General features: G+C 36.3%; 1 protein-coding gene across 1 annotated transcript; it reads left to right on the plus strand.

The window, feature by feature from the left end:
* Window positions 1-946: 946 nt before the first annotated feature.
* On the plus strand, window positions 947-22527 carry LOC103776711 (methyltransferase-like protein 25; the record flags this gene model as incomplete). The annotated part of the gene is given in 5 exon segments (XM_008944233.1): window positions 947-1059; window positions 8020-8184; window positions 12943-13043; window positions 18864-19496; window positions 22383-22527. Coding segments are annotated over 5 exon segments (1157 nt in total), but the record flags the coding sequence as incomplete, so codon positions are not given.
* Window positions 22528-23241: the final 714 nt, after the last annotated feature.

Here is a 23241-nt window from a genome sequence, read left to right on the forward strand (position 1 = left end):
CCAGAGTTGTGGCCGTGCTGGGAGGAGGTTGGCCGTAGCGGTGGTGGGCTCTCCAGTTCCATCCTGTTCGTTGAGAAAGGAAAAGAAAATCTCAACTGTCAGAGTCCTTCGCTCTTGACTAATTTCGGCAGAACGGTAGTAAAATGAACCAGAAAAGACCCCTCCACTTGAGCGGAAAGATGTAACGGTTAAAAGCCCTTCAGATGTTGAAAGTCTGGAAGTGTGGAGGACAGATGGAAAAGGCTTAAACACCGCTTTCCTTTATATCTGTAATAATGAGTGCCTGGCAAAGGAAGACAGAAAGCAGTTTTATTTCTGACAAGACCTATTTAAGAAGCACTTCATATTTTTAGTGATTTTCAAATAACTGAAGAGGAGGCTAGCTATGAAACTGTATTACTGAATTTACTGCAGTGCAAGCAGAAGGGAAACACACTCGTAATGCGCTTTCAGGCAGAGTACTGAAATGAAGATAAAGGACCTGAAAGGCACGGTATTTGGGGGGAGGCACTGAGCCCAAGCAAAGAGATCAGTTTCAAAACAAAGGTGCAGCCTCTGACAAAGCACTTGGCTGAGAAAAACCTGCATTGTGCCAAAGCTTATGGAGCATAGATAGGTCTCGCATAGAGTTAGCTCCAAAATGTTTTGTTAAATGACACGTGAGACAGGAAAGTACTTTGAGTGTAATAGAAGGGTCCACAGAAAATAGCATATGGAGCTGTGCACTTTTTGGCACAGAAGAAAGTTAAGATAATGATTTGGACTTAGAAGGAGATTGAAGAACTGTGAATTGCTACATCACTTGTAGCATTTCTCTCTTGGATCTAAAGACCTTCAAAACATTAACTGTAAGATGAATTTTTAAAGGGTTGAGGTATCTGGGAAAAAAATCCACAGAGTTTATTTGTGCATGAAAAAGACACTGGATTGTGAATTAACTTTTAAGAGCTAGATGGAAATAAGACAGTGGTCCAGTCAGCAAGCAAAAGTGTTGGGAAGCAGCAAGGAAAAACTCTTGTTTTTTACAGGCCATGTCAGAGCCTGGACTTATTCAGAGCAGTGGGACATAAAATCAAATGTAAATAGAAGCTGGAGCAAAACTAATTAGAGGAAGTCAGCAAAAAGAAAACACTAATGGAAAATTACCCTGATCTTACCTGTTTCTATGGGAAAGCCCATGAAGTGCTTCAGACACTGAGGTAGTGGCCTGTAGTGTAGAAAGAGAATTGGGAAGACAGAGTATCATTTTGTAGACTTTAAAATGGGAAAATCATCTATATTCAAAATGCATGTTGCAGAAACTGATACAGAAATTACTGGAACAAAAGGCACAGTTTATAGCTAAAATGAAGCATGTGTTTTAGAAGGGTATGAAGACTTCCTGCTGTGGCTGAAATATAACATTTCTTCATCGGTTTTTGCTGGGATTATTTCCGCTCATTAGGAAAAAAAAAAAGAGAACTGCTTTTTTTTCTAACCTCAAAATTATAGTATGCTATTTAGCATTTGGACAGTTTTGAGACACTCTCAAAATTTGTTCAGTACCGTGACAAAATTGGAGGCACTGTAATGGAACAGGTGTGTGCTTGCTGATTGGGTCGTTCATGACTGACTCGTTTGACTGTGTGGTATCTGTCCTTCGAGTCATATGATGAAAATGCATCATGGTAGAATATGATTTTCTCAGTGAAGATACCTGAAAACATCTACCTATATCGGAAAATTAATACACTCTTAGCTTGTATTAAAATTAGGACTGAGAAACTTAATACCATAAGTGCATTAGTACATCTTAATAACATTAGAGATCAGAAACCAGCCATTAAGTGGTCTTGAAACCCAATGTACTGCCCGGAGAGGTTGTGGAATCTCCTTTTCTGGAGACTTTCAAAAACCTGCCTGGATGTATTCCTGTGTGGCCTGCCCTGTGTGATCCTGCTCTGGCAGGGGGGTTGGACTCTATCTCTAGAGGTCCCTTCCAACCCCTAACATTCTGTGATAAACAGAAATTACTCTTTCTTATGTTCCTCTGAAATAGTAATTGTATGTGTTGTTGTTTTTCAAAACTATCAGATATTTAAATATTAGTTATTTATAATTGCCCTGAAATGGGCAATAAAAGGCCTTCGTAATATGCTGTCTTTCATAAAACTACCTCTTTTTTTGAGTGTGGCTATGAGGGTAGATGTGTTTTGCATGCTCAAATGACAATGTGGTCATGTGCCCCCAATATCTTTTTCAAAATACATGTAAAATGATATTTTAATTTCACGTGGTAAAAAACTTTCCTTCCTAGGAGTTTGAAAAGTTTTGTACTTAAACATTCAGAATCTCCAAGATATTAGGAAGGGTTTTCTGGAATCTGTTCTAATAGGAATCCCAGGAGAAATTACAGGGAAACATAAGCTACATTTGACAGAATTGATCTGATAATGTGAAGTTGTCAGTTCATACTCGCCTAGCTCTGCAAACTAAAAAGGAACATTATTGCAGATTGGCACAAAATTCTGCACAATATTTTATCTTACCATAGGGATTTTGACAAATACGTATGCTGAATTGTAGTTTTAGAAGCTAGCAAGCAAGAAATTGCAATTCTCTTGTAAATTCTGTGCAGTACACGCAAGAAGATAATCATGTTACAGAACATTACATAACATGTTTTGTAAATCAGTTTCAAAGAATATTTTCAGATACTCATCAGGTAATATTTCATTATAATGACCAGATGAAGGGTGGACCCCTTCTTCTTCCTTATACCCTACAGAAAAATTTCAGATCCATTTTTAGATATAGAAAACTTCTTTATATTTTTATACATCAAAAAGCTGACGCTTGCCATATTGCATCTTGTTTATCACGTCATTGCTGTAAATTGGAGACAGGCACAGAAAAATCTGGGTTTAAGTATTTTCATATTTTACTGTAAATTACTGTTTGTACTGTAATTCCATTTTTTTTCCACATATGTTTCTTTCTGAAGATTTATTTGCAAATGCATGAACCAACTGGTTAAAAGCATCCTAAATTTCATCTTAAGAGCAACAGAAGTAGAAACATTTTGAGAAAACTAGCATTTTTAATATTCCTAAATACCATGTATGTAATCTGACAGCTACCATTCGATAGCTTGAAGTCATGGTTCAGATATCTTAATAGAGTTGGAGTTTTTTCTTTTAGCTGCCAAGCTGGAACAACAATTTAAATTTGGTTGGCGTGCTACTACAGATTATATACCAGGGATCTAGTATTAGAGCTTTCTAGTTCTGTTCATGTTCTTCCACCAGACAACTAATTCAGGGAAGTTAGAGAACATGGTTATAACTTTGATTTCATTTAAGTGAGATTTGTAAAGAGAGTTAATATATTTTATGTCAGGTGCTGAAAAGGTGAAAGCAGGCAAGCAATGTGTTCATAAGCTTTTCACAAGTTCTGACACATAGACAGAAAACTCAGAAAATTTCAATAATCAGTCTTTAACCTAGGGAAGTTACAAAGTTTCAAGATGAGTTGTGTTTGTGCCATATCGTGGGATCAGTAGGAAGTAAGGTGAAGGAAAGATTGGGTTGCTAAATATTGTGGACTCCAATCTGCAGAATATTCGCTTGTGCTGCTAATCTCAGTGAGCTGTTTTAAAGGTAGGTGGGAAAAATAGGGATACATTGTTTTCAAGGATGTAGGTTTAATGATTTCATGTATTGGTGTTAGGGTAGTGTGTTGTAAAATGGGTATGTGCATGGTGGGTGATAGTTCAAATAGATGATTCTGTTTGTTCTGTAGCAATTTTATTTGTGTAATTCACATCATATTTGCTACTGCAGTGATTATTGGGTGAAAAGTTGCCAATGAGGTATGTAATATGTGTTCCTTACAGAGGAGATGGTGTTACCGAAAACTCTCCGAACCAAAAGATGGTTTAGAAAGCTGACATTGGTTCAGCACTGGGTGGATGTGGAATTCCTCCTCCTAGCATGCACGCCTGATGAGACCGTCAGTGTCATATTTATACACACAATTAGAAGTTAGTAATGTACCAAACCCTCCCTCTTTATAATGATTGGTTAGTAATTTGCATACAATTATAATACTGCCGACTCAGTGCTTCCACTGTTACGCACGCTCAGGGGAAGGGTCGTCACCTGGGCAAGGGTCTTTTTGACCTATGGGTGTGATTTTTGGTAATATAATGATGGTTGTTTAGCTAAAGCATACACAGGCCCTGAGTTTTCTTGCCAAGTAAGCAACGAACATAAAACATCTTGAAACATCCTGATAAATGTTCTCCTCAAGGCCTAATTGTCTAAGGGTGTCCTTGGTTACAAGATACCAGATGTTGGTTCTGCTGATTAGGAATGATTAAGTGTTCTCTACTTGTCACCTTATCACATACAACAGACATCCTAATACAACGTTAGCTCAGTTTTAGAGTCAGTTCTTAACAAGGACTGAATTGTTTCAGTCTCTGGTGTCAAGGAGACATAATCTGTTGGTTGTGCTTTGAGTGGTGAGCAGTTGTAGAAGCGAGGTGTCTTAGGTCAGTGGCACTCTTGCATTTAGTCACTTGGTAGATGTTAAGCGTGTGGCCATCAAGAAGTTGATGTTGATCCAGTTTGAAGAAAGGTGACTGTAAACCTTGGAGTAGAAATTTATGAGAGAAGCCCTAGTTTTCGCTCCACATACTGCTTCAACACAGTATTAGTGTAACTACCTAAACAAATTATTTAACTCGTGGTAGCTTGTTGCAGGCATGGCATGGTTGTGTGTGTGTTTGTGCCCAGTTTTTGAATTAACTCTTGTACTCAGAATGACTTTTCTGGATTAAGAGATTCTATATATATGCTGGCCTAGAGCTTGTAGGAACTTCTGTTGGCCTGGCAAGCCGTGCTGGGTTGAGACAGTAGGCACGTCTGGCACTTTGGAACAAACCTTCTGCAGTATCTATTCCCGTACCATGCACTGGCAAGCTGGTGTTAACATCGGCGTGGTGAGTTTGCTTCCAATAAAGGAAACGTGTGTACTTAAAGATCCTGCCTATGGTAGTGAAACAACCATGTCTCAAGTATCAAACCAGATCGTGCTTTTAAACAACTTACAGGTATCTGATTTGTCAGTAGACTTTGCATTCATTTCTGCCTTTTGGACTAAAGCAAATGCACCTATGGGTGCAAATTATGACACCTATAGGATATTTTAGATTTATGTTTTTTCTGTTTATTTTTACTAATACTGCTAGAAGGTTTATATTAGGAACAGTGCGAAGCTGCTTAACATTACTGAAAGAATGCATAAATTAGTGCACTTGGGTCAATAAAGACATCTTCAAATAGACTTTTATGTAAAAGTGACATGTTTTTATGAACTTTATTGCTATCCTGTTATATGGAGGAAGAATGCCAGTATTTCTTGTACTCTGAGTATCTCCTACTGCTGTAATGATAGAAAGCATATTTTTTTTCCACTAGTGATACAGTTCAGTGTATTTAAAATATAAAGGTCAATTAAAGCCACCCAATATCTAGCCAGACATTTTGAAAAATACTGCTTGTAAACTAAAATATATTTAAGAGAAATGTAGTATACGTATATGTGAAAATAAAAATGACAAAAATCTGATTTTATTCAGACGTTTCTCATGCATCTCACTTATGTTAAAGAAATATTTTATAACAGGATTATATTCTAGCATATTTTCAAATCTTCACATAATGTTATGTCATGAAGAAAACGCATGAATTTCGGCTTGACTGATTTTTGTTTTCTTTTGTTATACAAAGTTGGCCAGTATGTTTAAAAAAGTTTGCTAGCTGATAAATAGGTTGTGTGTTTCAGTGTTATGTGCTCCTGTTTTCTAAAATGAAAGAAAAAAGAAACCCCAAACCATACTGGTCACTGAGGAAATAAAATGGGGAGATGAAGAACAGCATAAATGTGTATTAGAGTGGGCCAGACTTCTCTCCGGTGTATTGTACTAAATACTGTACTAATTCAAAGAGGTCATAATATACATGAAACAAAGTGGAACACTCACTCCTCATCAAGAAAATTAAATTTCTTCTTCACCTGGCAAAACTGCTGAATGGCTGGCTGGTCAAAATATCCCTCTGCACCTTTTGACTTACATCTGTCCCTTTCTCAATAACTGTTGGGATATAATTGCATGTTGAATCTCTTTAACATTTTTCTCTTTCTTGACAGATCAGTGATTTCTTCCCACTGCATCAGACCTAAACATTCCTATGCATTTTTACTGATTTGGACATTAATTTTGTGAACGTCTGTAAATTTTCAGGAATGCTGCTCATTCCAGAAAATCTAAAATTAGTTAAATGAGTGAACCTCCCTTAAAAATAAACTGAGTTTTTCTTCTTCAGAAATAAGCCAAGCTGTGACAGGTTCTTGTAAGAACTCCTTGCATAACATATACCATGTGAAAGCAAAAATACTCCTTGTGTGTAGTTATTAACCTACTTTTATTATTATTGAAATTTTTGTTCGGGGGAGAAAAAAAAAAGCAATTCTGTACATCATCCAAAAGTGTTTTATTATCCTATCCCTTTATATTAGTCTTTTTCATTATTTGCTTGATTTGAAGGTACTGTCAGAATGTACTGTCAAAAAAAGAATTTATTGTTCTTCAGTCATTTCAAAATGCACACATCTAATTTTTTGTCTTTCTGAAACATACTTTACAGAGATATTGGAAAGCAAAATTACCTCTTCTCCCTAAAAACTTTGCAGTCCTTATTCTGGTTTAGTGTTTCTCTTTATTTCTGTTCTCTAGTATCATGTTATACCTTTATCCTCCATGAAGGTTCTCTAACTAAAAGTTACTGGATGTTCAGAAGTTCAAATAAGAAAGTAATTCACAGAGAAAGGTGTCTTTATTGATTTTGTAGTAGAGAGAAGTAGAGTAGGAAGCACCATGCGGACACCAAAGTAATACTAATTATAGTCATAGCTAGACAATATTTATTCTTTCTTAGGTCCAAAGTTTGTTTCCTGGATTCATGCCTTTGTAGTGCAATACCAGAAAAATTAACGTGTTGACACTGTTGGGAGTGTTTTCAATAAAATGTAATATCTAATTCTGGTCATGCAGGAAAATGGGGAGCATTAGAGGTGAGGTCAGTAAAAACACTTGGATCCATTGTCATGCAGGTGGGTAGGCCAGATTCAGGAAAGTTACTTTACTAGATGATGTATTTGCTCTATGTCTAGCCAGGAGACAAAAGACAAATCAGGTGACATTTTCTAAAATCTTTGGAACAGTTTGTTTGCTGGACTGGTTAACTTACATATTTTGAAAGAATTAGAAATTATCAGCTAAAACTATGCAGAGTTTGCAAATAGTTTTGTTTAAAATAGAGAGGAATTATACAATACAAAACAAGCTCAGAATTAATATATTATTCATACAAATATGCTTTACCTAAAAATAAATGTGCAGTTTTGAAACTAAGAACTAAATAATACCAAATTGAAGCATTTTTTCCCTGAGTCAAACAAAATATGCTTTGGAATCTTAACTTTGGCTCACACCTGATTGGTAATAAAAACTAATTTAATTCTCCCAGCAGATTCACCAGTTGCAAAGCATCTTGGAAAGTATGTGAATGTAGTGCTTGTAAATCAAAACATTTCCTAATTGAGCAGCTGCTTTTTTTAAAAAATCTGGTAGTGTATATTGTCAGATTGGAGTGACTGTGAAATGTATAATGAGCACGTTTGTAAACAGAAGTGATAATCTTGACTGAATTCTCTTATCAATTATACTAAAGTAGCTCTGCTAAAACAACAGATTTTTCTACATTTACAATAGTTCAGCTAAGAGCAAAATTTTACCTCAGTTCTAAATGGGGGAATATGGCTGAAGAAAAATAATGAGTTTTCCCACTTCCCGAAGCAAAACAAATAGTTACTTCTGTCTGATACTAAATATTTATTGCTTGTAGTTCTCTGTAAGCACTATGACATAGCTGTGAAGCACTGTTTACAGCAATCTTTTTCTTTCCTCTACAGATGATGACACTTTTTCCAGTGTGTTTTGTGAAAGCTCTAAGAAGCTTATCAACGTACATTTGTTCGCCCTGGCTGCTAGGTATTATTCTTTATCAAACCTTGGAGTGTGCACCCCCTTGGAAGATGTGCTTGAAGCACTGAGAGGAGACAATCAAGTAAAAACAGGTATATTTATATTTGTATTTACATTGTTTACTCACTATAGGACCTGCAGAGTTTTCATTTTGGAAGGTGGCTTGTTGGTTTTTCTCCCTACCACTTAGATTTTCTTTTGTTCCTAGATAGCTTCTTCATTGCCTTTGTTTAGAAAGTTAATTCTTCTGCTAAAATTCGAGGAGAGGGGTCACAGCATTCAGTACCCAAAGACCCTTCCTGAGATTCAATTTTAAAGGAGATGAGTTAGGCAAGCAGGCACACCATTATTTGACATATCTAATTATCTTTCTTTTTCTTCTCCCCAAGTATCGGGAATCTTGGCTGCTATTTTTGTTTTTTCTTTTAAAAATCTCACCCTGAAATCTGACAAGTGGATTTTCTCCTTACAGATTTTGTTTTATATTAAATATGTGCTTTGGCATTTGGCTGATTATGGCTCTGTAAGTGTTTGATGTCTCAAAAAAAAATTTTATTCATTCTGTATGTTTTGGACGAAAACCAGTTATATGTCATAAAACTAGGATAATTTCATTTTCTGTAGTTAAAGAAATTGAATGAAAACACTTTTAAGTTGGTATCAAGTAGGGACACTGGAAGTCTTAGCCCCGATTGTATTTTTTGCATCAGATGATAAAGTGCCATTTATACTTACTTGAACTGCTGTCATTTTCACAGAAAATACGTTCTTCATGGAGTCCTTAGTCTTTATAGATTTGTCACTGCCTTTCAGATTTTTTCATTTGTTTTTCAGAGACAGATGGAGCAGCTTCCTGCTTTTGCCTTCTGGTGTGTTTTTATCTCTATAATACATTAAAACTCTTGATGTTTCTTACCCGAAGTGATAGCACCATTATATATATGTTGCGCATCTTTCCCATTTACTACAGCAATCTCCTCTTTCCAATTTGCCATTTTCCGTGGTTGACTCCCCAGTTTTTAATTTTTCTTGAAATACTAAAATGCCATAGCTAAGGTAATCTTAATGGTTTGTTGTACATTGATCTTACTTTCTGGCTTCTTTCCTTCTGCTTTTCATTCATCTGAAGCCCTTTTTTCTTGTTGACAACCAGATGCTGCCTTTCCTCCATTTGCTTTTTAGCTCTTTTTGGTTTTGTTAAGATCTTATTCCCTGTGTTATGCTTAATTTTCTGTATTTCCTTAGTTCTACCTTGTTATACTCGTGCTTGAGTTCATACCCGGATTAGCCTTCTTATACAAAACCACAAGGATGCTTTCATCATCTTGTCATGCAGATCAGGAACAAGGCAATTACTGATTATTTTGTTCTGTGTCTTGCAGGAGTGCTGCTGCTCAGTTGGGTAACTGGGGACTGAGTTTGTGATGTAGTAATTCTAAACTATACTTCATAAGAAAAATAAAATGTGTTCCAAATGTATACAATGGTATTATAATTCAAAACCTTTGTGTTGAATTGGCAGTACGTATCAGTTAAATTAACCTAATTGTAAGTTCCTGTTAATCATTTGGCAGAAGCAAAATACCAAGTTATAGATTCATAACGTGCAAGTTGCCAAATGAAAGATGTGATCTTTTATCTTAAAGCTATTTTAGATATTTTGGACTTAATTCTGTATTTCAGAAAATACATTCATTTCCTGACATACTAAAGCTTGCAAGTCAAGAGAAGTGCAAGTCTGAGAAAACTGGCAACTTTTTGATGGCCTTGCTCATACTCTGAAAAATACACATCAGGATAATTCTTTTTATGCTTCAGATGTTTTTAATACATCTTCTTAGACGAACATGCTTATAAGTCTGTTCCCACAGTTTGCGTACTTGCATAGTTCTCTAACTTCTTTAGCCTCTTAATATAGACATACTGTTATCCACCCTTGGAATAATGGGTAAGCACAAACATTTTAGGTGTATTTTGGACACAGCTACTGAGAACGGAGTTCTGAGTCTAAAGGGCTTTCTCCATTGCTTCCTGACAAAGGTCACTGTGGTCCTTGCTGCACCACCAGGTTGCTCACATTGAGCCCACGGGGTCCAGAAGAGCCTGGCCCAGGGGAAGCCATCAGAGAGAATACCTCTTGTTGCAGGGTTTGTATCTGGCATAAGAAGTGAAGGATGCTAGAGGATTGGATTAAGAGTACCCTGTATCTTTGCGTTTGTGTTTAAGGCCAAGAGAGTATTCATGCAGTGACTGTTAGTGAGTCCATCTTGAAACTCTGGAGTTGATGCTGGAGTATCATTTTGCCTCGATAGTTTTTATAGCAGATGGTTATCCCAGTCCCTCACTCTAGCTAGTGGAATTAAATCAGAGTAGTGCCATTTGTATTTAGGTGGTGTTGTCTGGTGTGAAATTTATTTTTTTTATTGGTTGTATATAAATTTCCACAGGTAGCTGAGGTATAACCCACACATTCTCCCATTACTGATCTCAGGAAGACCTGCATTAGCATTGTATAAAAGAGAGTTTCTCCTCAGTTTGTTCAGCTTCACAAGTAGAGATGTAGCTATAAATGACGTAGAGTTGAAGCAGTTTTTCGAGTGGAAAACAGCTACCTGTGCTAGGGGTTCAGAATGGAAATAAGCAACATTTCAGGGCCAGCTAAAACTAGTGATATTAAGATTTCGGTTACTGTATTGTAGCCAGAGTACTTCTGTAAGGTGTTCAAACCTGGCTTTCTCGTTTCGTCACAAGAAGAGACAGATCTCTAAATTTCTTTTGGTTTTTGAAGTGAGTATTTGTTCTGGATAATAAGAAAATCTACATGTATAATTGTTTGTTTCAATAAAGTAATTTTGTGATAGCGGAATGAATTTGCAGTTTGTTCAAAACTAGCATGCTTTTTTTTTTCAAATTGGAAGATGTCTTGGCAGTATCAAACAGTCCCCAAATAAATTTTTTTTCTATTAGATTTTAGTAGGTCTGCGTGTTTTTCAAAATAATATTAAAAAGCTGTAAAAAATAAAATAAAAAATAAAAAAATAAAAATTAAAAAATAGCATATAAAAAATAATTTTGCAGAAAATGCAGCAAAAAGAAACTATTAAAAATCCGTATTCCTCTGCAAACAATATAATTTTTCCCGAGCTGAAATACAAGCAGAATGTTCATTCTGCTGAAAGTAGGAAAAGAAGTCTAAAAATCGTTAGGAAGCTTTAGTAGATAAGGTGATAAATACTTTTTATATGTTGGTATAAGCAAAGTGATTTTTCTACCTGGAACCTCAGCTTCTCTAAGTCGGGTCTTGTTTCTGGATTTCTTCCATGTTTGAAAAAATTAATTTGGCTGAAGTATCCTCTGAAATGGTGCTTCACACAGCATTACCCAGTTCAATATTTTGAGTTCATACTATAGCAAAGAGTAAAAGGTGCAATATGTGGTGATAGTTCAAAGTGACAGTGCTGCTTTGGAGGGTAGTCAACTTTTATTTCTGTCAAGAAGTTAAATGTCTGTTTCTTCCTGTTCCCGTTCTGCTTTTTCTTCTTCTGATGAGCCTGTTCAGACACACAAATGTTCAAATATAAACAAAAAAGAGATCTTTTTTCTTTTTAATTTTAAATTTAAGGGGGATCTTTAGTGAAATGACAAACACTTGTTTCTGCTATATGTTTTTTTTAAAAGTATTTTAGTCTATTTTTTCTTCTATCAGTTCATACAGTCTACACTGGATTTTAAGTATTGTCATAACAGTTTATTATAACATAACAGATGTTTAAGAAGTAGAGAGTCTGTGGGTTTTGGGAAAAACAGAGAAAACACTGGGTTTCTCATGAGCTCAGTTCAATTCCCCCCTCTCTTTTAAAGAAGTAACACTCTTGGCTCTGTTCCCAGCATGATCTGATCAAGGAACGAACATAGGTTTTTTCTGATGATTAGGTTCTGGACAGAAGAACACATCCTGTGCAAAAAGCAGAGGATGGGAAAGGACATTAATCTGCCTAGTCATGTACAGAAAGTCTTGTTTTCTAGGAGTATGCTTCTAAATAACAGTAGTTTCTTCTACCCTCACTCAAACTTAAAGAAATTTCCATCAATTTAACTAGACCCAAGTGTCCTATAGTGTTGGTAGCACAGGACAAATGCACGGGTTTCTCCCAAGGAAGTACCTTCTGAGCTACTCCTTTGGTTGGGGGATGTAGATATTAGAAAGTGGTTGCTTGATAATCTTCACAAGCAGTAAACCTGTGGTAGAGATTGACTCCGTCTCATTGACACATTCTCAGGCAGCACTGCAATGAGAGTTTTTGTGCCATAAAGATGTAGCAGTTCTGTAACTCATCCACAGGGTAAATAAAGAAAAGTGCATCTTCCTCTGAATTTCTGCAGCATCGCTTGTAACTTTTATTTGGGATATCTCCCACTTGATGTTGTGATTAAATCTGTAAAATTAACATGCTGTACTGTATGATAATGAGTTGTCTGTGCCCTTATATTTCATGTATGTCGAGGAAAATGTGACAAATGATGCAAAAAGTAATATTTTTTAATCAACAGGGAGAAATAGTACAGTTTTATAGTAGTAGTTATTGTCTTTGATCAGGTATTAGATATGCTGTATGTTTAAAAAATTACAGTAACAGCACTAAGTTTTACAGTGTGCTAAATTTTATGAAATCATCTGTAATTTAGAAGTCCAGTCTTGTGATATTTTAGTGAGTTTAATGAAAAACTACTATCCTTAAAATGTAAAACTGCTATAGCTTATTTTTAGGCTCATATTTTTTTCTGATTGAGCACAAATTGTTCTTGTTATGAGTTGTGTTAATGTGTATTTATTTTCTTAATCTGACCAGGTATCAAAACTGATGAGTTTATGAATAATAAGAAATCGCATGAAGTGCAGGTGATGTCAGAAGTGGTGGACAGTATAGCAAATTATTGTGGTATAAAGCAGGTAAGAAAGCATTTCTTACTGTGTGCCTTCCAAATTATTCTTCTTTTGTTCGAATACATCATTTTGATATTCTGTCACTACTCTTATTTTTGCTGTGAATAATGGTAGCTAAAGAACAGCCCTTAGGGCCAACCTGAAGCACAGTTCTTTTTTGCTATGTATTGTTCCAGAGAAGCTGCATTTCAGTGAGGCATAAACATTTTATGACTCATGAAAAATTTTAACCATTTATAATCATCCTCTCCATGTTGAGTAGCTAAAAATTGTACTGCTTTTTGCTACGCACAGGTCCTGCCTGTTTTTCAGTGTTGCATTGCTGTCAATTTATTGTAAGCATCAGTAGGAGACCAAAACTACATTCTTCTCCTTCTGTCAGGCACACAGGAGTGCCACACAGAGCCCAAAGCAGAAAATCTGAGAAATTCTGAAAGCTCATCTTTTTCTTATTCTGGCACAAGAGATTTGTTTCCTGCTTTTTAGTGCTTTTCATCTTTATTTAACATGGATTGAGATCTAACAATTAGGAATTTAGTTATGACCTTTCTAGTTTGAAGAGAGACCAGATTAAGCATAGATTTATATAGCAGAGTATGCATGAACTACATTGAGTAGAGATTTGGGTACCAAACACCATTATCACCCAGAGGTTACTCTCTAAATTGGCTGTTTCATACATCAGATTACAAGTTCAGCCTTGGATAGTGAAGAATTGCAGGATTCCTTTCTCAAATTTGATTATAACTTCCCCCCCTTTTTTTTGACACATAATTGATTGTGCAGTGCCCTACATCACTGTTGCATTAAAAACCTGTAGATGTTTACTTATGAATCTCTTGACCACACACAATCACCATGACAATACTTGACTTTTTTGAGTGCCATATTTCACATTCTGTTAGACAAGAGTACACTTATACCATTTCCTCAGTTTAGGTACATGTCATTTTTTTTGTCAGCATTTTCAGTGTTAAACTTTCTGTTAGATCCCAAGTCTTAGACCTTTGTTGTGGTAAGACTAAATTTTTAAATATCTGGGTGAACTGAGTTAGTTTAATTATTTTAATCTCTATAATATTAGTAACTGGCTAATGTAGCTTTATCCTGGCTTTAAACCGTAGATGACTAGTAGCTCTGGACACTGCAAATGCTTCCTTGCTATATCTGAGCTACACTTGCTTTCTGTGTGAATGGCTGTAAGTTTAAATGGAGACTTAATTTCCTTTAGCCTGATAGTCATTCCCACAAAGATTTGTGGAGAACAAGCTGCATTTGTTTAAAACCAATTATTAATAAGGTACCTGCCCAGATTTTATGCTGAACATATTCCCTCTGTGCTTTTTTTCCCCTAAGTGAATATGTCTGAGTATAGTTTAAAATTAATGTTTCAAGTGTGGGTAAGGGGGAAGAGACAGCTGCAGTGGGGCAGACCCAGTCCGTATTACTCTGGACTCTGGTATTTCTTGTCCCCCATATTGTGCCCAACTTTTGTAATGGCAGAGTGCTAGTTGGCCTGCTTCATCCCTGCACCCCGGGGGCTGCTAAAAATCAGTGGTGTGGCCAGCTGTGGGTCAGGGTAGAGGACATGGCCATAGTCTGTTCAGTTTAGTGGTAGAGATGTAACTTTAGCATCCCACTTTGTTGTTGCTACCACCATAGGCTGAAGGGCAGGCCCCTAAACTTGGATTCAGCTCTGAGTTGCTGAAGCTGAACTTTGATGAGGAAGTTATTTGGCTCAGGCTGAGTTTAATGTAGATAGTGCAAATGTCGCAGTACTGTTGATAGGTTTGGGTCAGGCCTGTGGCATCTTTGGAAAGGAGATCAAAACTGAACCCTGACCTTCTGTTTTTTGAGGGACAACTAACAAAGGCAGTTTTAGGCAGTCTTCTTAAAACTGGGGTTACCAAGTAAACAGAGATCTGCATTTAAGGCCAAATATTACTGGGTGAGCTGCAATCAGTTTGTGAGCATCTGTGGTTGCTTACAGTGATGGAAGGTGGTCTCCACCAGCTCTTTCAAGAGCCACCCTCAGTGACAAGTGTCGGTGCCCGCAACAGCCATGAAGTGGATGTGCTCTGTAAAGAACAGAAATACAGTAGCAGCAGGTTTGTGAATGTAATTTCTTCTGTCATTAGCTTTTTTTGCCTTGCTTACCTTTTGCTTCAGGCAAATATTAGTTGTTCAAATGTTGAAGACTGTCACGTACTAAAAAAGCTGTAGGAGAGCATAGCCTGCTTATAATGCAGGACTGAACGTTCTCTGCCTTTGCTAGAAGGTGATGTTTCATATAGCATTTTTATTTAGATTTTAAATAGTTCCTGTGAGATTCAGAAGTGAAAGAAAAAACTATGTTCAGAGAGCAAAAAAATAGAGCCACCTTACTGACCCAACCTAAGTCCCGATGTAGCTGGTTACTAATAAAATCTCAAACCAATCATTATTAAGTATTTGTCAATATGCTGCAATTTCATCCAGTGATTATGCACTTTAGCAGATGGCTTGGAGTATCCTTATACAAAGGATTATTTTCTGTTTGGTTTTTTTTTTAATTAACATTTAATGAAAAATATTATTGCAGTATATCACTAAATATGACATGCCGAGTGTTCTATATTAACCTTTTTCCATTTTAGTCATACACTGTAACAAAATTTATTTGTGCAAAGTTACAAATCCCTGATACATGAAAAGAGCTTTCCAGTTACATTTAAAAAGAAAGAAAGAAAGAAAGAAAGAAAAGCATCCTTCTCAATTATTAATAAGCAACTCCTTTTGTTTTGGTTACCTTTCAACTTAAAAAAATACCAAAATTTTAAAAGTTTTAGGAGAGTTTTTCCTTATTGATTTTTTTCTATCCTTCTTGCAAAACAAAATATATGCAGTATTTAATTAAAAAATCTAGAGCTATGAAAACACAACACAAGTTTTACAACAGCACGTGTCCTCAGGGTGTTTCTTTCAGATATTACAGATCACTGACAGCTTGAAAAATGCCCTCCATTTCACCTCAATACCCATGATGTATAATGGGTGGTAAAGGATATTGCTCTCTTGTGATATTTTATAAGGTAGTATAATAAATAGTAAAATGAGAATAAAAGCAAAAATTTTATTTCTACTGTAATCACATCTAGGTTAATGATTTGAACTAAAACAATAAAGCAAACTAAAGTTTGGCGGGTTTTTTTTCTGTTGTTTACTGACCCTTTTAAGTGTCATTCCTGTCATACAAGTGGAACTTTATGCTTAAACTGAAAAGCAAGTGATGATTTCTCTTACTTTTAGTGCACATTTGTTTTCTTTAATGTATTTGTGAAAGTTTTCCTTAGAAATTGCAGCACACGCAGGGAGAGTTGCAATGTGTGATGAAAGTAGGATACAATTTCACAATCAACATCCACTAAATTTATGATTTGGTCCTGGGAAATGTTGGAATGCTTCTGAAAAAGGAGTTCTGGATTGCACTGTGCCAGAAACTGCGTTTAAGCATAGTACCCAGCTCACTGTAGACAAGACCTTTGGACTTCGTTATATCATGGAAATTTCATTTTAAAAGTTCATGCTTGGCAGATCTGCTATGGATTGCTGATTACCTCCCCTTATGTAATCAAGGGAAGGTAAAGCAGGGATTTATTTAACGATGTCTTTTTGTTTAGCACAAGATCATTGCCTGCTTATTTTTAGTCAGATTTTCCTTTCGTTTTAAAACTATTCTCCCAGTGCTAATTTAACAATATATTACTGTTTTCTTTTTGCTTGGAAACAACTCTAAAAAACGTCACCCAAGCAGGAGTTTGTCTGTGCAGCCACTAGAGGTCACATGTCGGAGTTCGGAGTAATGCACTAAGCTGACTCTTGTGTCCAAAACCTGCCTTTCACAGAAATAATTAAAAACCTGGCAAAAGTGGAGCTATGCGTGTTCTGCATTATAGTAATATCTGTCACATAAAATAGTGGGTAAAATTATCCTTAAACACTTTTCTTTCCTTCACTTGTAAGTAATCTAGGAGAACATTGGTGATAAATATGACAAATAAATGATGTTTTCAAAAAGTATGCTTAGATTACATCAATTCTGTTTCACTAAATCTGCTCCTGTACTGATTTCATTTAAGAGATTTGAGGGTTGTAGCAGGCCTAGATGGCAAACATTCAGCAATGTCCCATGACTGGTGCTGATGAGAAAGCCACATGCAGCCTGGGTAAACCATTTTTACCTAATAATGTGTGTTCCCCACTGTTTTATGTAGTCTTTAGTGACACTGGTTCAAATTTTTATTTCTAATTCCATGGCTATACAAATCTTTAACTTTCATAGAATAAGAAGTAAATTTTCTTTCTTCCTCATTTCAGTAAGAGTATTCATATAATCATAGAATAGGTTGAGTTGGAAGGGACCTTTAAGGGTCATGTAGTCCAACCCCCCTGCAGTGACCAGGGACATTTTAACTAGATCAGGTTGCTAAGAGCCTCGTCCAATCTCAATTTGAATGTTTCCAGGGTTGGGGCATCTACCACTTCTTTGGGCAACCTGTTCCAGTGTTTCACCACCCTCGTTGTAAACAATTTCTTACTTATATCTAATCTAAATATATAATCTTTTTAACCCCTTGTCCTTTCATCATAGGCCCTACTAAAAAGACTGTCCCCATCATTCTTATAGGCCTCCTTTAAGTACTGAAAGGCCTTGCTTCTCTGAGCATTCTTACCTGGTAAAAAGCTACAGTTGGATTTAAGATGGATCCATATAGAGTATGCTGCTATTTGGACTTCACAAACACCAGTGTAAGCTTTCTTGTAAACATGAGACAGATCAAAAACAAGTCATTGATGTTCTTGAAACAAACACTTTCAGAAACATCTACAGAGTCATTATCTCTAGTCAATATAATTTTTGGTAGATACATGATCAGAAGAGAACATAATAATTTTTTTTCCTGAGAGAAATGTCATTCTGCCTATTCTTGTAAAATATTTTGTTATATATTTAGTGCAAATTAAACCAGACATAATGTAAAGCTGTGTTTTTGCACTTAAAGGTCTCATATTACCCTTGTTTCTGCTACTGCTCTGTTAGTTCTTCCTGTGTTATATCAGTCACTGAAGCAGCACATGCTGTCAGCTGTGAGACATATTAAACTGTCAGTTATCCCTTCTGTTCACTCCTTCCTCCAGAGCAGGCAGTGGAAAGCATGTGACATATGAGCCCCTTTGTTTTATTGCAAAAGCATTCTCATGTTAATAAAAGATGCATTTATCATTTTCACAGAATGGGAAAGCATTATAAATAAGCATTCTGATGTAAAAGTGGGTATCAGTATCACTTTTCTTTAGGTCGCATCTGAAGTGATTAAGTTAGGCACTGGATCTGAAGATGCTTATTTCTGTACACCCAGTGGTAGCAGACTCCTCCATAAGGCAGTTGGGTGCTTAAACCCAAATACTGTGAATGCTTTCTTTGCTAACTCTGTATCCTGGCCCAGTTTAGGAAGGAAAAGTGGTGTTTGTGGTGATTTATAGTTATTTTCTTTAGTAGAAGGAAGTTCAGCATCAAAATTACACTGAAAGTCTTTCCTGGAGAGTCGGGATGTGCATTGTATAAGCATTGCAGCGTCTGTTTTCTGGAACAAAACAGTTAAGACAATTCATTGACTTAAAGACAGAAGAAGAAAGTGAAAGAGCTAAGTGTATTAGGAAGGATAATACTGATAAAGTAGCTATTAAGTCCATGCTTTAATTTCTAGGGAAGTATTTTGCATTTGATTGAAGTGTGTCTTGTTACTCATTAATATAGTAAATGTACTTTTTTTATCCTTTATCTAGGTGATTGATATAGGTTCTGGAAAAGGCTACCTGAGTTCATTTTTGTCCATGCAGTATAACTTAAAGGTTTATGGAATTGACTCATCAAATACCAACACTAATGGTGCTCATGAAAGGAACAGAAAACTGAAGAAACACTGGAAAGCGTATCAGAGTCGAGGAAGAGCAAGCCTCAGAAGCCAAAGGCTGGAAAATGCAAATGACAGGCCAGTGGAAAGTGAAATTAAATGTAAAGCAATTAATGAAGAGCCCTTAAATTATGACAGCAGTCTTCAAAGTCAGGACCAAGAGACTATCCAAGATTTAGTTCCTTCTTGTGTTTTCACAGACACAGCTACATCTGAAACCAGCAAACAAACTGAAGTTGATTTAGTGGCTCAGACACAACCTGATGAGAGCAAACTTTCTGAAGAGGTTCTTGCTATTCTAAATGCTCTGCCTGCTGATGCTGTAGAAGTTTTTTCTTCATCTCAGTGTAACTGTGGGGAACTCTGTCAAGAGGAGAAGGCACAAAGAAAAATGGCATCTCTCAAGGCTAAAGCAAGCAAGTCAAGTGAATCAAACCTGTACTTCCCATTGACCTCTTGCATCACAGCAGAAACAGAACTCAGTGACATCATAACAGATCTGGAGGTTATTTTACTAATATTTGAAGTAGATTGTTCATTGTCTTTATATTGCCATTTTCATATGCTGAGCATAGATAGAGTGCTGTCAGTGGTGTAAATGAATATTCTGGCCCAATAGTGTTTTGCAGCCAGTTAGCAGAAGTATACTTAGCAGATACAGATTGCTTTTCTATTTTGTTATATGTGTTGGGATCATTTTGAATGTGTAAAGCAGCCTTTGGAATTTATGGGGTAGATAATAATCAGTTTTCAAAGTTAACAGCATACATATTAGCACATTCAGGTACATTTGTGATTGTAGATAACATCTAATTATTATGAAAAGAGTTACATTTACCAGGTAGGTGGATGTGTTGAGCACCAGAATGTCAGTTTCCCTGAAATCTTTTATTTTTAATTTTTTTGTGGGTTTGTAATTTCAGTTAAACTTTGATGACCTAGGAGAATTTGTTGTGTGTAGTACACAGTATAGTTTGGAAAGAGCCCTGTTTGCAAATAATGTTTTTATAGTTTGACTTTTCAGAGTTACTTTAAGTTCATATAGTAATTTACTAGCTGGTGGGGATTGTGCCTACACAAACAAGCCCAACCTCAGCTTCTCAAAGGCAGTGACACAAGTCAGAAGACACAAGGAGCTATGTGGCTGTTTAATTCCTGTGCCTAAGCTAAAGTGCATTGATGGGGTTAATACATTCAGTCTTTTATGGAAACATAAAAGCTTGTCTGTGTTCAGTAGTAACTGAACTGTTATATTCAGGGGTGTAATTAATCTTTGATTCAAGACCATAGGTTTGTGCTGATGGCCCTATAACTTGAGCTAATAAATCCTGCCTGAGTATCTGAGAGCATGTACGGCAAGCTCATATGGGTGGCTGCAAAAGACACCCTGAGCAGCAGGTTTTGTTGATGAAACATATGCCTTTACGTTTGCACAGGATTTTGTATCCTCTTAGCATGTAATCTGTATGATGTAAAAGGCAGAAGAAATTGATATCACTGCCTTTCTTTATAAAAAAAAAAATACTGGCAGAAAAGGTGAAAGCTTCATTGTGTTAAAAAATACTAATAATCAATTAGTGTACACCAAATACATTAGTGTAAACAAAAAAAATCTTTAAAATGTGCATTTATATGCACTTAACGTATTTTGATAATTTTTAGGAAGAAAATATTTTTAAGAAATAGTTTTACAAATACTTTCTTTTTTTTTTATTGTGACCATAAATTGATTTTTTTTTTCTCATTTTTGTCTAAGTTGGGTGATAATTGAGAATGGGTAAAATTAATATTTACTGATTTAGACTGTAAGTTCTTTTTTATTTATTTATACTGTAAGTTCTGTTCTGTAAGTAATTAATCTATTGATGAAATAGGGATATAGGAATGCATGTTTTTATATAGCCCAGGACTAATACTGAGAAATCAAATTTTGCTACACTTAAGCCAATGATCCAGAAAGTACTTTCCGTTTATCCAGAAGTTAATGAGGATCCAAAAGTGTACCTGACGCAGACAGACTGCCCTTGTATTGTTCAGAAGTTTTGAGCATTGTAATCTGTTTCCTCTCTCTGGCATGTGGTAGCCATCTTCCACTAGCTTTCTCCTGAAAAAATCTCTGTAGCTTTTCCTTTCCTGGGGTTTAAATACTGCACTTGGAAGTGTACATCTTCCCCTAGCTTCAAAACTTTGGTCCTGTTCCAATGCTTCTGTAATTGTGTGTGGAAAAAAGCCTTGTGGAATGGTGAGCTGAAGCTTACTGACGGAAAAAAAAGTCTTTAAAAATTAAGCTGGACTGAAACTGAATTTTTGGATCCTAAGACAAGGGGAGGGCAAGCACAAGAAAACAGCACAAAGTAGACTGTGAGAAGGGGGACACGAAGAATTAACAAAACAGGGGGAAGGGGAGGTTTTACTGTTTTGTACATATAAAATAGAGGTGAATGAGAAAATCAGATATAAAGCAGCAAAAATAGATGTGCATATCAAGTCAGATATAGAAAGATTTCCCAGTTGAATGTCTCTGGGATAATTTCTTGTTGATAACTTTGTTAATAAATAAGGCTGAAATTCAATGTGACATTGTGGATATTCCAACTAATAATGTCAGGAGGGAAATATCTTGTTATGAGTGGTGGGAAGAGGCACAATTTGGATGGAGATAGAAATAGAGGGAAAGGGGAAACTGAGGAAAAAGGGAAGAAGGACATAGAATGAACAGAAGAACACAGCATCTAAAGCTGAAGTTCTTACCTTGTGCTGTGTAAGAAAATGCACATTTGTTGTTGAATAATAGTAGGCACACTGCAAAACTGCAGCAGCACTGCAGTTTTGGAAATAACAAAGCCTGTTTGTCATATTACATCTGTATTTAGGAAGTGGTTTTATTTCAGCAACTTAAAAGTAGTAGAAATGCTATAGATAGGTCCAGCCAGATTTACAGGGGTAAATCTGAAGTAAGAAAAGGAAGCAGTGGTAGCTGTATCAATAACAGGAAAGCTGTGAATGTCAAGACAAAATGACCCATGTCTAGTCACCATGTAGATGCTGCCTTCCACGCAGGTACACCATCTGCTACATAATCTTGAACTTCTGCTTCCTCATGGCCACTGAAGGCAGCATGGGAGGTGTGTAGTTCCTTACCTGTACAAGACGATGAGCATCTCTTCACAGAGACAATGCACTCTTTTCTTAGCACTGAAGAACTTTTATTTTGCATTGAAAAATTCTGAAACAGAACAGCAGGAGTCCTCATGGAGTTGTGTATTTAAACCTTACAGATCGATAACGGTTTGAGGCATGCTTGGATTTTGGAGTTTGTTGTTGTTATTTGTGCTCTTTCAGTTGAAGAGGGAGATGCTTTATTGTTGCTTTTTTTCCTTTTTCTTCTTAGGACTGTATGATGGTGGGTCTACACACATGCGGTGATCTCGCTGCAAATACACTACGAATTTTTACTGCCAAGCCTGAAATCAAAGCAGTTTGCAGCGTAGGCTGCTGCTACCATCTGTTGTCAGAACAGTTTGAAAACCAAGAAGGTAATTCTCACGAGCTTGGCTTGTTGCTGCCAGTTTGCGTGTTGAGAGTATTATACCTTTTAATTAATAACCTCCTTGATTTTGTTCCTTTCCAGTGGCTTATTGAGTACTGGTTTTAATTATGTTATGTGGGTCATTCACTCACGGATGCCCTGTAGCCTTTGTGTTATGCCAGTATTCCTAATATTCTTACTTAAACTAGGGACATTAATGCAGAGTGGTTTTATGTGGTTATGAAGGCAGCTGGTTTCATTCCATGACTTCACTTGTAAAATGTGGAGACTTTTTCAGTGCAATGTGTTTTCATCCTCTTGAAATATTTTGTACCAGATTTTGCCCTTGGCTGTCTGCATGCAACATCCATTTATGTTGAGTTGTATATATACAACTAGGAACAGAATTAAGTCCTTGTAATGTAAGCTATTACTCCAAAGACCACTCATCTGAATGTTGTGCTCTGGAGCATTGCCAGTTGTGGAACAGTACATACATAACAGTTTCCCTTGGGGAGACAACCTGAAAATTATTTCAGATTTTCAGGGATTCAGGGATTCACACTGTATGCAAATCTTCCATCAAATGTGGTTTTTTTTTTCATTTCTGATAGCAAGTTGGAGTCTTTACTTGAAAGATAAATTCTGCATAATGAAAAACATTAAGTAGACGTCTTTCCTGAGACAAGTGTTATTTAACTGAGCTGTCTAAATGACCTTC

This window comes from Merops nubicus, unplaced genomic scaffold (genome assembly GCF_000691845.1).
Source record: "Merops nubicus isolate BGI_N331 unplaced genomic scaffold, ASM69184v1 Scaffold6207, whole genome shotgun sequence".
NCBI lineage: Eukaryota > Metazoa > Chordata > Aves > Coraciiformes > Meropidae > Merops > Merops nubicus.